Raw genomic sequence first — 14,110 nt, forward strand, 5'->3', positions numbered from 1 at the left:
GAATCAAATTTTTCGATGCCCACTACTGCAAATCAGGCAGAACACTAAAGCAGATGTCTAGCTGTTATGCAGTTAGTAAAAACAGCATAGTATATTGTCATAGGTTAAATCATATAATTACTAGGAAGTACTTCTTCAGCTTTATTTATAGAGGCAGCAGACAGTAAAGAAGAAATCAAACCATCCTGAGTCCCATAAAAGATAGTTAACTGCAAATTCAGTTAAGTTCTTCCTAGAGCTTAAATCTACATTGAAATAACCCCCAGAAAGAACTGAAAGTAGGAAGAGAGTAACTATATAAGCATCACTACACTAGTGTTTTCACATCTGCACAAACTACGTTAGATCTGCAGTCAAAGGAAAAGAAAGTGACACGAGAATCTAAAAAGTCTTCAGTTTTTTTTTCTTTTCAAAACATTGGGAATAACAAGGTCACAAATTTGTAATGTGTACTTCTATATGGTAAATAAGCATTAACTGCTCATGAACTGTATTGCTGATGGCATTTAGGCCCTCTTTTTTCACACAGAAAAGAAACAACAGGCATAAGGGTAATTAACATTTGGTATTTTGACCCTGTTTGTAAACTCACTGACAGAAGTTGCAAGTTCTTCCTTCAGCAAACTGTTGGTTTAGCTCTTCCTTTTTATGACAAGACTCTGTATTTATTCTAGACTTTCATGTAGCTTTCCAAGTGGCAATACAACAGTCGCATAATATTGAATTTGGGACAATTAGAAAAAGGGGCTTTACTCCAGAGAAACAGGAAGTTGTTACATGTATGCAAGAAGTAACTACGCTTAAAGATTCAATTTCTGAATCTTTCCACAAGATATTCTGCTTTTAATACAAAAAAAATTTATTTATACAAAACCCCGCAAAAGCTTCATAATACACAGTGCCAACATTTATATGCAAGGACCTTAGGTGTCAAAACACGTTTTCAGAGCAGTTTAAGGCAAACATTGGTTCACCACTTTTGAAAACGTGTAGTCTCTCATATAAACTCAACCTTTTAGATCTCTGTCCTTTCAAAATTCATACTTTTAAATCGTTCTTCAAGCCCATCAGAATCTTCACCACTGTCTATACTATTGACGTTTGTATCAAAATCCAACTCATTCTCCAATCCACTGCTCTCTTGGACGTTTTTAGTAGTCACACTGTCAGTTCTGTCTTGTCCTTTATCAATCCTGCAGAAGGAAAGAGGATGTTATCACCACCCACTTTTGGAATTTATTTTCCTTTAAAACAAGAATGCGATGGAAGGTAGAATATTCTACCAGGGATAGAAGGGGGTAGGAGGTGGGGAGGAGAAGGAGAGGGACAATAACCTAAAGTTAATTTCATGTTGAATAGGAAAGATGTAAAACATAGTAAAGGGAAAAGGGTCTGTGAAGAAAAAAAATAAAAATTAACAGTTTGACCAACTAAGCAACTGCTGGCCAGTTGTCACAAACTAGTAAATTAATGCAGGATGCTTGATAAAGAAAGAACTCTAGTAAAAGAATAAAAGACCTAAAAGCCTGCTAAATATATTGCAGTAAATTTGCTCAATATCAGCCCTTGCTTAGTTTTTCTGTTCACTAGTAACTTAATCACCAAATGACAGACGAAATTCAAACAGTAAATTGACTTATGCATATTTTAATGGTGCTCTATACCGAACTCCATTTTGAAGTGCTTTGTTCCTAAGGAAGATATGCAATTTATCCTTGAGTATTAAAATAAAACGTCTTATCCAAGTAAGACTTTTTTTGGCCCAGTCCCACTAACATCACCAGGCATTTTACCCCTAGTTTCAGCAGAAGAAAGGGTAATGACTCCTACTGATTTCTGTCAGGATTATTCAGAATATGGCATAAAGTACAGCTTCTTGGCAGTTTCCAAACAAGCTCTATTAAAAGGGAAAGAAACAGTGCAGTACTGAAACTATGTAACCTACAAGCTACTTACGGAATTACTATTTCTTCTTCTTTTCCACATTTAGCACAAACTTCTAGTTTACCAGCACATGGTCGACAAATAATATGGTAAGGATCTTTTACAGTCTTCTGGAGACACTTCACACTGTGAAGAGAAAGAAAACATGATTAAAAAAATATTTGTGGACACTTATTAAACATTCTCTGTTCAAAGACAATATAGACATACTCTTCAAAAAGAGGAACAACATGTTATAGGCCAGTTTCATATGAAACAACTGGTGTTTTAACAAGCAGCACTATCAAAATCATTGCCTGTCTTCCCTCTCCTTTAAGTTTTTCAGGAAGAATTATTAAAACAAGAACCGAAGAAGAAACTTAAACTCACGGATTTTTATATTTTAAGTGACAAAAGAAACTTTTCCATTCATTTCAGTAGGTAGTTTTACTTTAAAAGCTACATAACTTCTTCTTCTGGATTAACGATAAAAGCAAATAAGAATATGGTATAAAAAGGTGCATGCACTTTACAAATAAAAAACTGTCAATTCAAACACTACAGTGTCTTCCTCTTAAACTTCTCAAGAGTACAAACAAAGCCAGTGCTGGACTTGGCTTTCTATGAACACAAACCTGCATGGAACTGTATTCTGAACAAACCCAACCTAATTATGTATAGGTTTCTGGCTATTCTTTTTCAAGATATGATAAAACTCCGTAGATTAATTCATTTATAAAATGCTATGGCTCAACATTTGGCTGGTATTTCTAAAGCCTTGTACTTGCGGAGAACAGAACCAGAACTATATATCCCATGTAATGCAGCTGTCCTAAAAGTCATTCCTTCTTGGTTCCTCAGGCACTCAAAAGTCTGTCAGGCAAGATTTAACATACAGTTCTGAACAGCAGATTTGCAGACTTGGCTAAAACAGGCTGAAGAAAAATACCAGGTGTTTTTGCATGCCTTGTAAGGAGACATGCACTAACTAGCATCTACTGAAACAGAATCTTTACTTGTTTTCTCAAATCCCATTCTTAAGCGCTATCACCTTCTCCCTACTGTCTTCATCTAGGCTCTGCTGAGCTTTCATTATTAGGATATGCGTAGCCAATTCCTTAAGAAGCTGTAATATCACAAAAATTGCTGTAGGACACATTTGACAAAAGCAAAGTCTAAACTTCCTAGTGTTCCTGGTCGTCCCTCTCCCCCAGGAAAAATCTACAGTTAGATGTCACTGGAAATACCTACTGAGTTTGGTTTTTTTTTTTTTTCTTTCTTTCTTCTATGTTCAATTGCATTAGTATTAAAAAAAGTCTACAGCTCTTCCCACCCATGTCACATCAAACAGGGATACTATCAACGCAAGGTTGATAGAGTGTTTTCTTTTTCTTTGAATAGTTTAATTTGTAATAATTAGGTACTTGAAATAAAAGTAAAGTAGGGATAACTTGTAGTTGTACTAACAATCATAATTTTGAAGATGTTAAAAAACTAGAAATAAGTTCAGGTACAGAGAAGTCCTCCATTCCCATTGTCCGTGATGTGAAGAATTCCTTTTTTTTTCCATACAGTCACATTTTTAATGTCTATAATGTGTTTACTTTGCCTGGAAGCTTCACCCATTAATGTGCTCAATATCAGCCCTTGTTTAGTTTTTCTGTTCACTAGTAACTGAATCACCAAATGACAGACAAAATTCAAACAGTAAAACAAAAATCTTCATAGTCATGTCCCTTCAGAACAGCAGCCCACTCAGCTGTTTTACTGCTGTAGGCTGGGCTAGAAACCAGCACCTGTGGAGTTAGAATGGTCTGCAGCCCAATTTACTTGTTCAAAAATATGATGAAAAAGATCACATGTTCTGTCATAAGGAGCTGCCCCACACTGCCACTTTTTCTATTTCCAATCCTCCTCTAATGTACAAGCTTTTTTGCCTGCTTTGTTTCCTTTGTGGGCAGGCAGAGAAGAAGCAAAAGAACCAGATCCACCACCACATGATTTGTTACAGCTCATTATTTTTAAACAGGATGCACATAGTCATTTGAGAAAGAGTTAAAAAAGACAAATCTCAGCTTCACCTGTGGTGAACAGAACCCAGAATGTTTACTTTGAGAACCAGTAAGACTTCTACCTAATCAATTTTTTTTTTTTTACATGAAAGGGTGAAATTGTTTACTAAAACCCAAATATTTGTTGCATATGGTTTCATATTAGAAAGTAAAACTTCTCACAAGTGGGGGATATAGTATGAACAAACATTCCTTCCCTTTCAACCTACTGAAAACCAAAATAAAATACATCGTCATTCAGGGAACTGCACACATACATTTACATAACCTCTTCAAGCAGTTCATAAGTATTTCAGAAGTATGTAACTGAGAACAACCCAGAGATGCAGAACAAACTACTGTGACAAAGGTGGCTATATCGTACACCACAGCCCAGCTGTAGTTCTTTGAGTTCAACGTTTCACTGTTGAAACACTGGCTGTGTCTGCAGCCATAGAGGTAAGGACCTCTGCAGCTGAGCAAGTAAGAAGGAAGCAGAGAGCATCCACTTCCGAAAATTAACATATCACAAACCTATAAATATTTTTTAAGATATTTATCACCTTTGTGATGTACTTATCCAAAACCACCTAGTACAGAACTGTATGCAAACAATGCTAAACATTTAATATACAAAAAGAGAGAACATGCTAAGAGCTAAGGAAATGCATGTCTTGCAAACATTTTGTAGGAATTGAGGCCTCAGTAATGCTGACAGCAGTGTTGCTGATAAGTTTTGATGTGACACAAAATTAAAGCCTTCCTCTCCTTATTTCTCCAACAATGGGTTTTCATAGCAGAAAATCATGTTACAACTGGTTCACGTTTGACTTTTTGTTCAGGAGGACACACTGACAGTTTTGTAAACTTACGGGTCCACAACTCAAACATTTTAACAGCAAAAAGAGAAGCAGTTGCTTTACCATTGTGTTTTCTTTTCAAAAGTTTAAGATAAAAGACTAACGAATTAGAAAACTAACATTGCATATATATTGCCATTGCAGATTCCACATTTGAAGGATGTCATATAGCAGCAGCTACTATTTGTGAGTTTCCAAAACTAGAATATTTTCCAAAAAGTTGACAAACTACATTATCAATGATTAACACAAAGTACCTACTCACCATTTTTTAGGTTTTGATAGTAGTTTGTACTTGCTGAATTTTACCCGCCACTCCAAGATACCTTTGCAATGCTGACACACTCCATCATGAAGCTTAGCATTTATTTTCTGGATAAATAAATAAAAATTAAAATAAGTATACACTGAATATTTGCTACTTTTATGAGTATAAACTTGCTTAGAAAGCATTTCCACCCATCATGTGATTAATACAATATTTAGAAATATATTTGTTTGATATTAACATAAGCATTTCATATACATTTATTGCTAGTAATTTTCTTCAGTGGAAAGAGTGCTGAGGTAGTCTTTTACTTCGAGGTAGTCTTCATTCTTATTATAATAATTTTAATATTGTTAGTACTAGTACTTATTTGCTATATTTTATAATTTTATCGCTAGACATTTTACAAAACAGATAAGTAGAAATGAGCCCTGAAATACACAGGTTTTGTCCAAAAAAGACAATTCGCAAGACTTAACATTTAATTTCTTACTGTTCAAGTTACCATTATACTACATACTTTAAGTAAGCAGTCTCAGGATTTTTCCTCAGATCACAGTAAAGTAGAATACACACATTATTTGCAGTCAAACCATTCAAAGTCTCTTTCATCGTAAATTTCCTTTATGAAAAAGTAATAAATTTTTGCTCCCAAGTATCTAAGATAAAATCTTCAAAATGGTCATTTTAACTACAGCGTATTTTCAAGACAATGCAACGTTTACCTTAAGATCTTCAAAATTTTGTGTTTAGTTTGCTGAGGAATATGAAATGTCAACTGGCCAGTACTATTTGCAGAAGAGAAGTTATTCTGAGATGGGAAGTTGTAGCAAACCACAGTTACCTCAAATAACAAGCAACATACACTTGTACATTCAACCTACTTTTATTTCTTCTCTATCCAAAAATGCCAGCAGTAACTTTCTCTCTCATACGGTTGTGCATATTCATTTAGAGCTTTAAAAACAGAAATTTCACGATAAAAAAAATGCATAGCCAAAATGCATAGCCAAAAAAAATTCTACTGTGCCTTTTTTAAGGCAGCTTAAAAATGGCTACCATACCAAAATTACATGATTGACATGGTCTAAATCACATCTGTTTCTTACAATACCTAAAAGTTCATTGGAACAGATTCTGCAGTAATTGGGATTAGAGCTTATGTTATACTTTTATAAATAAACTTAAGTTATTCTATGCATACAGTAGCTTCTGAAGTAATCTCCTGTTTTTATGAGCCACAAGAGATTCTTACTACTCCACAAAGTTCTGCTTCAATACAGTAGACAAAAGAACAAGCCTAGCTTTAAAAACACAGTATTTTACTCTATTCCGAAAAATCTATGTGGCAGAGGAAATGCTATTTACAAGTGAGACTATACCATGGGACTTGTCTTCCGTTATTTCCATTTTTACTAAACTTCAACCATTCAGTATGAGTTTTCCCACGGTGCGGTTTACTGAAGGTGTGGTGCTTTTAGACTGGTTTGGTTAAAAGACAGTAATTTTTTTTTTTTTAAATTAAAGACTTGGCATTTTGAAACAACCAACCAACCAACGTTTTGCACAATGCTTGGATATTGAATACAGAAAGTGGTGGTTCTTATGTCAGCTATGCATTATGAGTTAAATTTTCCAACACAAACATTTGGCTAATGTGAAGACTTTCTGAGAGAAAATCATTGGTAAATTCTCAGCAGGTACCTGTAAAAGGGCTGGCAATTCAAACTGCTGTCAGCACTGACCGTGTTCATTCTTTCAAAATTTATGCAATTTGAAGATTAACCTTCTGTTCAGTGCTTGACTAGCACAAAGTAAGGCTCCAAGTAGTATAGCCTGAATAAACTTCTAATAACCTGCAAATTAGCCTGAACTTCCCAGTTCCCCATCTTACTCTCCTGATTTGCATTAATTAGTAATGCAGGACAGGAGAAAGACAAAAACGCTGTAATTTGTATTCCCAGCTGTCCTTTATTGTGATCAACTATTTTTAGTATTGCTAAGGGAGAGCCCAATAAACGTCAAAAGATTGCAATAGTTTAAGCTGAACACAGCTGCTTGTCTTTCCGAAGGGAGTTAGCTTCCTTGCTGAAAACTATCTCGTTTCCAATAATATGTCCTGACATCACAGCTGGGGACAGAAGCCCTGTTACTAAGTGATGCAGGGACAGGCTCAGCAATGCATAACATACTTGGAATGCAAAAGGCCATGCTCAGGACTGCATGTGGCATAAACAGTGCAGAACAAAACAGGAACTACTTTCACCTCTCATCTGAAGGAAATCCAAAGTTTGTCAAACATGCAGCTGATTACAAATTCTGCTAAACATTTGCTATGGAACAAGGAAATATGCATAATTATTATTAATGGAGCTTTATAAAGCTCTTCCCCCTCCCAATATGCTTATCATCTGGCTCCAGAATACACAACAATCATGTGGTGATGAATTTCTTTTTTTTGTTTTTTTTATCAGACCAACGAAAACGCAGACCATGCCAAATTCCAAAGATGCCTTTTCATGTTACTCACAGTATAGATCTTTGCATGAAAATACCACTTCATAGCAAGGCCAAGAGACTAGTCATGTGGCATAAAGACTATATTACTCAGCCTTCTTCACCTTTGCTTCGAACAACAAAGCCCTGCATCTTATCTGATGCCCTCATCCCAAAGATTAGTCCTCTCTCTATATTAACACATTGTTTCACCACTGAAAAAGGTATTTAGAAAATAAGTAACACACAAGAAGCTCTAAAGTAAAATAAAGTCAGTGTAATTCAATTGCACAGCAACAATCACATTATCCTTATAAAGGCAATGAATCTCTATCAGAGCTGACCTGTGTATGAAGATTACTTCTACGCAGTCACCTTTGAACTGTTCCGTCTTCTTGGTGTGATCAGTGACACTTCAAATATCCAGTGCAAAGATAAAGATTAAGAACATCAACCAAAATGCTGCCTAAGAGTCTTTTGACACCAAATTAGATTGTAGCCATGGAGATCGCATTTATGTGTAACTTAAGATTCTGATCGAGGCATAAAGATGCCTGAACTTTTCAACCTAGTCACCTGTATGACCATAAATCTTAACACAGCAACTCAAAGAAACCACCTGGTATCTGCTCAGAAGGTAACAATTGGAAGAAAGAAGACAGCTTTTAAGTTCTAATTTCCTCCTTCTAACAGGCACACATAAAGCACAGTCTCTCCCTCCCCTTCAGCAATTTCCGGTATTTTTTACTCAATGTTGGCACTTCAAGTATGGGGTGGTGCAGTTAATCATTGTCTCAGCACATGTGAATATGAGAGAGACTATGACTCTACAATCCTACCAGGCTGTTGATTTAGAAAGTCAATAGAGAATGATGGATTGATGTAAAGCAAGCAAGCAGGGAGATTTACAGAGTTTAACCTTTACTTGTGTTTGCCTTCTAAGTTTATTTTGCTCAGAAAAAATGACCAATATTTAAATGCTACTATCACTAAAACAAGCTGATCATTACTGTCATTCTGTACACTAAATTCAACATTTCCTTTGACCAAAAAAGAGTATCGTATCATTTTCAAAGGCAACACTGACTTCAAGAAGCAAAGAAAGCTGCCCCTAATTAAAGATTTGGATAAGCCTTTTTTTTCAGATTTCTGAAATCACCAAAGAACACGTGAAAGTAAGTTCTGCTTACAAACTGGAAGAGAAACTTTCCTGGTATTTCAGTTCCCAGTCAGAATGGGCAAGTTATTAGTTAAATCAAAGAAATCCCTCTGCTGCTTACTTTTCCTATTAATATTCATTTTTTAATATATTTCGTACATTGTTTAAACTTTCACGTATTTGTATTTTCTTCCTTTTGCCCACTTAATAGCTTGCTTTCCTTTAAGGGTACAAAAAAACCAACCATCCACACAAAGACCTGAACAAGGCTTGTCAACTTCATTATTCCCTTCCAGCTTTTCTACTCAGCTTTTACGCAGGTAGTTAGCTCTCATACACAAAAAGGTGGTAGTGCTTATGGTCTGAAATTGATTTCTTGGTGTGAGAACTATTCTGACAGGTTAGTTTCTGTTTCTGTCACAGCAGCTTCCCTCTCTTTTTTTTTTTAATGCTCATTTCCCTCTTTTATTCAATAGCTCTTTCCTCTTTTCTTTTGCCATTCTTCCCTCCAAGGACAAGTGCAACTCATCCAGTGCTTACAGTATCTCTATATATTCTCCAAAGAAATTACAGTTATGCAATACAGACATACATAAACAGTCTTAAAGTATACAGTCACAAAATATTCCATGTGCATATTATATACACAGTCAGGTCAACTGCATTAACGAAACAGCATCCTCTGTAAGCTCACGTAACCCAATATTAAATCATTTAACGACCCGCCAAAAGCAGTTCAGAATGTATTAAAGTAAACACATGCACCTACACCTACTAACTTGGCACACAAAATAATCCCTAGCTTAAGCTAGCATTAAAGCACTCAGAAGTAAGATGTAATGATGGGGTTTCAAAGAAGCCTCACTGTCTGTTTGGAAGTTTCTAATTATGTGTGAACCTATGGGTATTTTGATTTACTCTACTGAAAGCAGACTCCTACTACCAAGCACAAATCAGTGGTCTACTCTGCTGTAAATTAATGCAATGTCAATGCCATGCATAATCTTCCTTGTCAGGAGCACAGGTGATACTGCCTCCAATCAACAAGGCTGAATGCAGCATTTCTGAATGACTACCCTTGTCAGAAAAACAAAATTCCACAGGATCTCCAGCACATGACTACAAAGCAGTTAAGAATAGGTCAGTGCAGACTAACAAACGTGAAACTGTGATACAAGACACCAGCTTTTCGGGGTTCTAATACACATTTCACAGCCTGAAATCAAGTCCACCAAAGAGCTTCACTTGCTCACATATTGTATCAGTATTACTTCAAATTCCATTTTCTACGCAGATATTTTCTCATCTCTTTCTAAAAAGAAGCACATTTAACATTTTAACCAAAGCCTTAAAGTCCTCCTTACATCCATTCTCGTTACGTACGGATGGCTACCTAAGCTAGCATTTAAGGCCCTGCCGTGTTTTATTGCTATGGACTTTAAAACACATGACGTCACAAGCTTTCTCTAAGCCCAATTCCAAATGGCCCTCCTGGAGATCAAGATGTATGGCTTCTTTCAGATGAGTGACCATAGATTTGAAAACATGCAAGTAACCAGCAAGAGAATGTACACACTTGGAAGGACTGACAGTCAGCTCCCACCCTCTTCCCCACAAAGAACTGAACACACACGCTCGCTCTCTCCCCTCCACCAGGGTTAGGTTAGAGTCCATAATAGATGTTACGCTTGGTCCTCTTCTCCCTACGTGAAAGTTTATAACCCAGGCCTGAATGCAGTTCTGAATCCAGAATAACAGGGGTGGCTAGAGAGTAGACTTTAGCCTACCAAGCTACTCTATTTTGCAGCAAGAACAGAAACTAACCAAACTCCAACACTGTTACCTGACAATTCCAGTTGGCTACTGGTTTATCTGCATCTCCCCTCTGAGCTTGAAGTCACAATCACGTGACCCAGCATTTAAGCTCTGTATTCACCTGTTCTGTTCCTACTGCCTTCGCACAGTCTTGACCAGTGTATCCACCAAAACAAGTTATTTATCCATGCAGACAGCTGAAGAAGCAGCTGACATAAACACTATGGTAAAGTTGAGGTTCAGAGTTAATAACCTCTGAAATTTAGGGAAATGTGGATTATCATCTGGGGCGTACTTAATGAGAGGAAAGAAATGGAGAAACAGATCAGTCATTTGGGTGTAAATATGAATCACTTTGTGGTTTACCGTCTTATTACAATGGAGTCCTAAATGTTCTCATTGAATGTTATTTACTTTCATCTCTAGAACTACTCCAGTTTCCATGTTGACTTATGTAATATACTTTACATAAAATGTATATTCATATAACATAATGTATATTCCTCACTCAGTGCCGCAAACAGCTGTTCTGGAATATACTATGTAAAGCAAGCGCCCATAAACAAATTCCAAGATTCAATAACTAACAGCACAGTGTGTCTTACCCTGTCCGGCTCTTCCTTCTTCAGTTCATCCTAGGATGGAAGCTTTCCCAGCACTGTTGTAGGCAGTTACCCAAATACAGTAAAGAGGCAGTGTATTTTGCCGCAACTAGCCTATCCCAGAGTAATGCTCTAGTAAAGACTGATCATTAGAGGAAAAACAGATGGATCTTTCAGCATGTTCTGCAAGTAATCAGATCTATGGTCTTTAAGATTGGAAAATGGATGTTAAGGTCCCTGTCAGACAGAGAGCACAAAACCTTTCAAAAAACCACAGAACAATTGGATAATGACTGCCAGCAGGGAAAAGTCAAAAGACTATTAGATCAATTTCTTCTGCAGATACTGCTTCACTGAGAGAAGCAACAATAACACTGCAAGTAACACCTCAACTACACCTACAGTACAACCCGAAGCTACAGTAGTTAATATTCAACATTGCTAATGCAGTGTGCAAGTGCAGCAGGATAAAAACTTTAAGCTAAAAAGCATTCTGCAGCCTTTCAAGATAATATTGCATTGGACAGTGTGTAGCAGTAGTCAAAGATAGGCCAAATACCTAAAAAAAAAAAAAATAATTAGCAGTGATTTACAGGAGATCTACCCTCTTTCAGCAGTGCTGTGCAGTCTTCTGATCTCCTGAGCCAGTGAGAGGTGGAAAGGAAGAATGCTCCACTCCTGTATCAGTCCCTGTGATCAAATTGCTACTGTTTCTTCAGTTCTCCCATCACACCTTGAATGTCTGTAGCACATCTGATCATTCAGGACTACACAGAACAGATGCAAAACTGTCATCACTGAGCATAGTCTGCATCTGAACTATGACGTTAATCACTACTTAATCTTTGTTAGTCTAACTTCTTTTCAAATTTCTCAAATAGCAGAATCAGGCCTAGTCATCATTATAAAGACACCTGTGTATCCCTTAGCACTAGAATTTGTACATGATGATATGCCAAAAGAAAAATGCATCCTTTCCCTTTACCGCGCATTATCTAACCCTGTAATAGGAAGCACCTTCTTCAAGCTTCTTCCCTGTGTTCAACCATCTCCATGAACTGGCAGGCACAGAGAGAAAAGAAATCATTAGCTTGAAACAGAAAGGAAAAAGACACGGTCCCATATCACAGTTCATGTCCACAGTGAATCTTGGCTACATTCAAAAGCTTTTAAAAAAAATTATTTATTTGAGTGCATGGTACTGTGTAGCCAGTTCTATATGATACAAAATATTTAAAAAGGTAAGAAAAACAGCCATGTGAGTATTAAAGTGACTACTTTACAGTTACAAAACTGAAGTCAGAATTCAGTTTCTCTTCGAAGACTTTTCTGGTAGACCAACTCTCTAGGATATTTTTGTGTGTCTATACATGTAGAGGCCAGACAGGAAAATACTCTCCTATCAGGGATCATGCAGTGACTCACACAATAAATAACAGTGGTGCTGCCTAGAGCCCCAGGAAAGCAGCCTGTTCAACTTGCAGAACCAGTCCTACAATATCTCAAAAAAAACCCCCAAACTCACCAAACTCAACTCCCCCCTCCCCAACGTCCCTCTTTGGTGCCATTCTTTAACTTACTACTTTCTTCTCCTCCTCTCAATTCTTTTTGACAACCCACTCAGGTTCAGCTAAAGAGATACTGACATAACAGCAACAGCACCAGATAAGCCTCTTCTAGAATGCTCATCTTGTGTTTTGTTTTACTCAACTCTTCCAGTTTAGCTTGTAAGAGAAAACATCGCACTTTTGTGTTGATACTGCTCAGGTACGCTGCTTGGTCTTCATGCTCTCCAGTGCTGCTATTATGTTACCACAACTACAAGTATAGAGCACGTTCCAAGAATATATGGTAAACCATTACCTTTTCCATGCTTAGAAACAAAAAGGGACAATGATGGTCTTTTGTAACAAGTGTGAAAATATCAAACCACGATAACGTGTGTAGCAAAAGCATTGATAAAACAGCTGAAGACACCTTTCTATGTAACTACTCGGAAGGGCCCTCTAAGATTTTTTTTTTACAGCCTTAAAGCAAACACGAGTCTTTTTTAAGTCGTCTAAAAAGTATGCAAAGTGAAACTTGATATTTATATGGCTGATGGGGGGAGCTGTTCAAAATTAATTCTCCAAATGTGAAGACGCCTGAAGGAAGTCATAGTCACAAACTTTGAGGAGACCAAACTCCTTTCAAGAAGGCACATGGAAAACACTGCAGGGAAGGTTTCCTTACTGCACAAAAGCAAATGCTTTATTTCAGTCTTCCTCTTAATAATTCTTTGGCTTAAGGAGGGCCTTTCGTGTCCGAAATACGACTCGGGTGTCACACAGCGTGTTTGCTTACGCAGCCGCCTAAGACGGGCCGGGTGACAGCTGACTGAAACGGCTCGTTACGGATTACTCCCTTGACACCGCTGGGAACCCTTCGGACAGACCCGCGCTGCCCAGAACGAGCTAAAAACGAGGAGGTCTCTCGGCTCCCACTGCCGCAGGGCTTTGCGATCCCGCAGCTCTCCAAGACCGCCCGCAGAAGACCGCCCAGGGACAGGCCGTCCCTTGCCAGGCGTCCGTGCGCCCAGCAGGCCGCACGGCCTCCTCTTCACGCTTTCGGCCCCAAACGCCGCCACACCCGCTCCGCCGCCGCGTCTGCCCGCCCGCCGGGGGCGCACCCGCGCCCACCGGGCACCGAACTGCCCTGCGCCGCCCGGCCCGGCCCGGCCCGGCGCTGTGCCGGGAGGGGAAGGCCGGCCCCGCCGCCGGGGTCCGCCCCGCCGCTCACCTTGCGGCGGGCGCTGGTGTCGTACTTGTCGTTCCTGAAGGCGCGCGCGTTCTGGTAGCGCTGGGGCCGCGTGCGCGACACGTTCCCCTTCTCCGAGCTCATCCCCCGGGCAACCGCCGCTGCCGGCGACACCTGCCCCGGAACCGCTCCGCGGCCCC

The 14,110-nt window shown here is 38.4% G+C and overlaps 1 protein-coding gene across 1 annotated transcript; it reads right to left on the reverse strand.

Annotated features, from left to right (window-relative positions):
• Positions 1 to 835: 835 nt before the first annotated feature.
• CZH9orf85 (chromosome Z C9orf85 homolog) lies at positions 836 to 14,099 on the reverse strand. Its single transcript, XM_075019656.1, has 4 exons — positions 13,953 to 14,099; positions 5,100 to 5,206; positions 1,957 to 2,070; positions 836 to 1,193 (listed from the first exon to the last, which is right to left on the reverse strand). Exons 1-4 carry the CDS (start codon positions 14,052 to 14,054, stop codon positions 1,016 to 1,018), a joined length of 501 nt encoding a protein of 166 aa, XP_074875757.1. The 5' UTR covers positions 14,055 to 14,099; the 3' UTR covers positions 836 to 1,015.
• Positions 14,100 to 14,110: the final 11 nt, after the last annotated feature.

Source organism: Buteo buteo, chromosome Z, assembly GCF_964188355.1.
Source record: "Buteo buteo chromosome Z, bButBut1.hap1.1, whole genome shotgun sequence".
Lineage (NCBI taxonomy): Eukaryota > Metazoa > Chordata > Aves > Accipitriformes > Accipitridae > Buteo > Buteo buteo.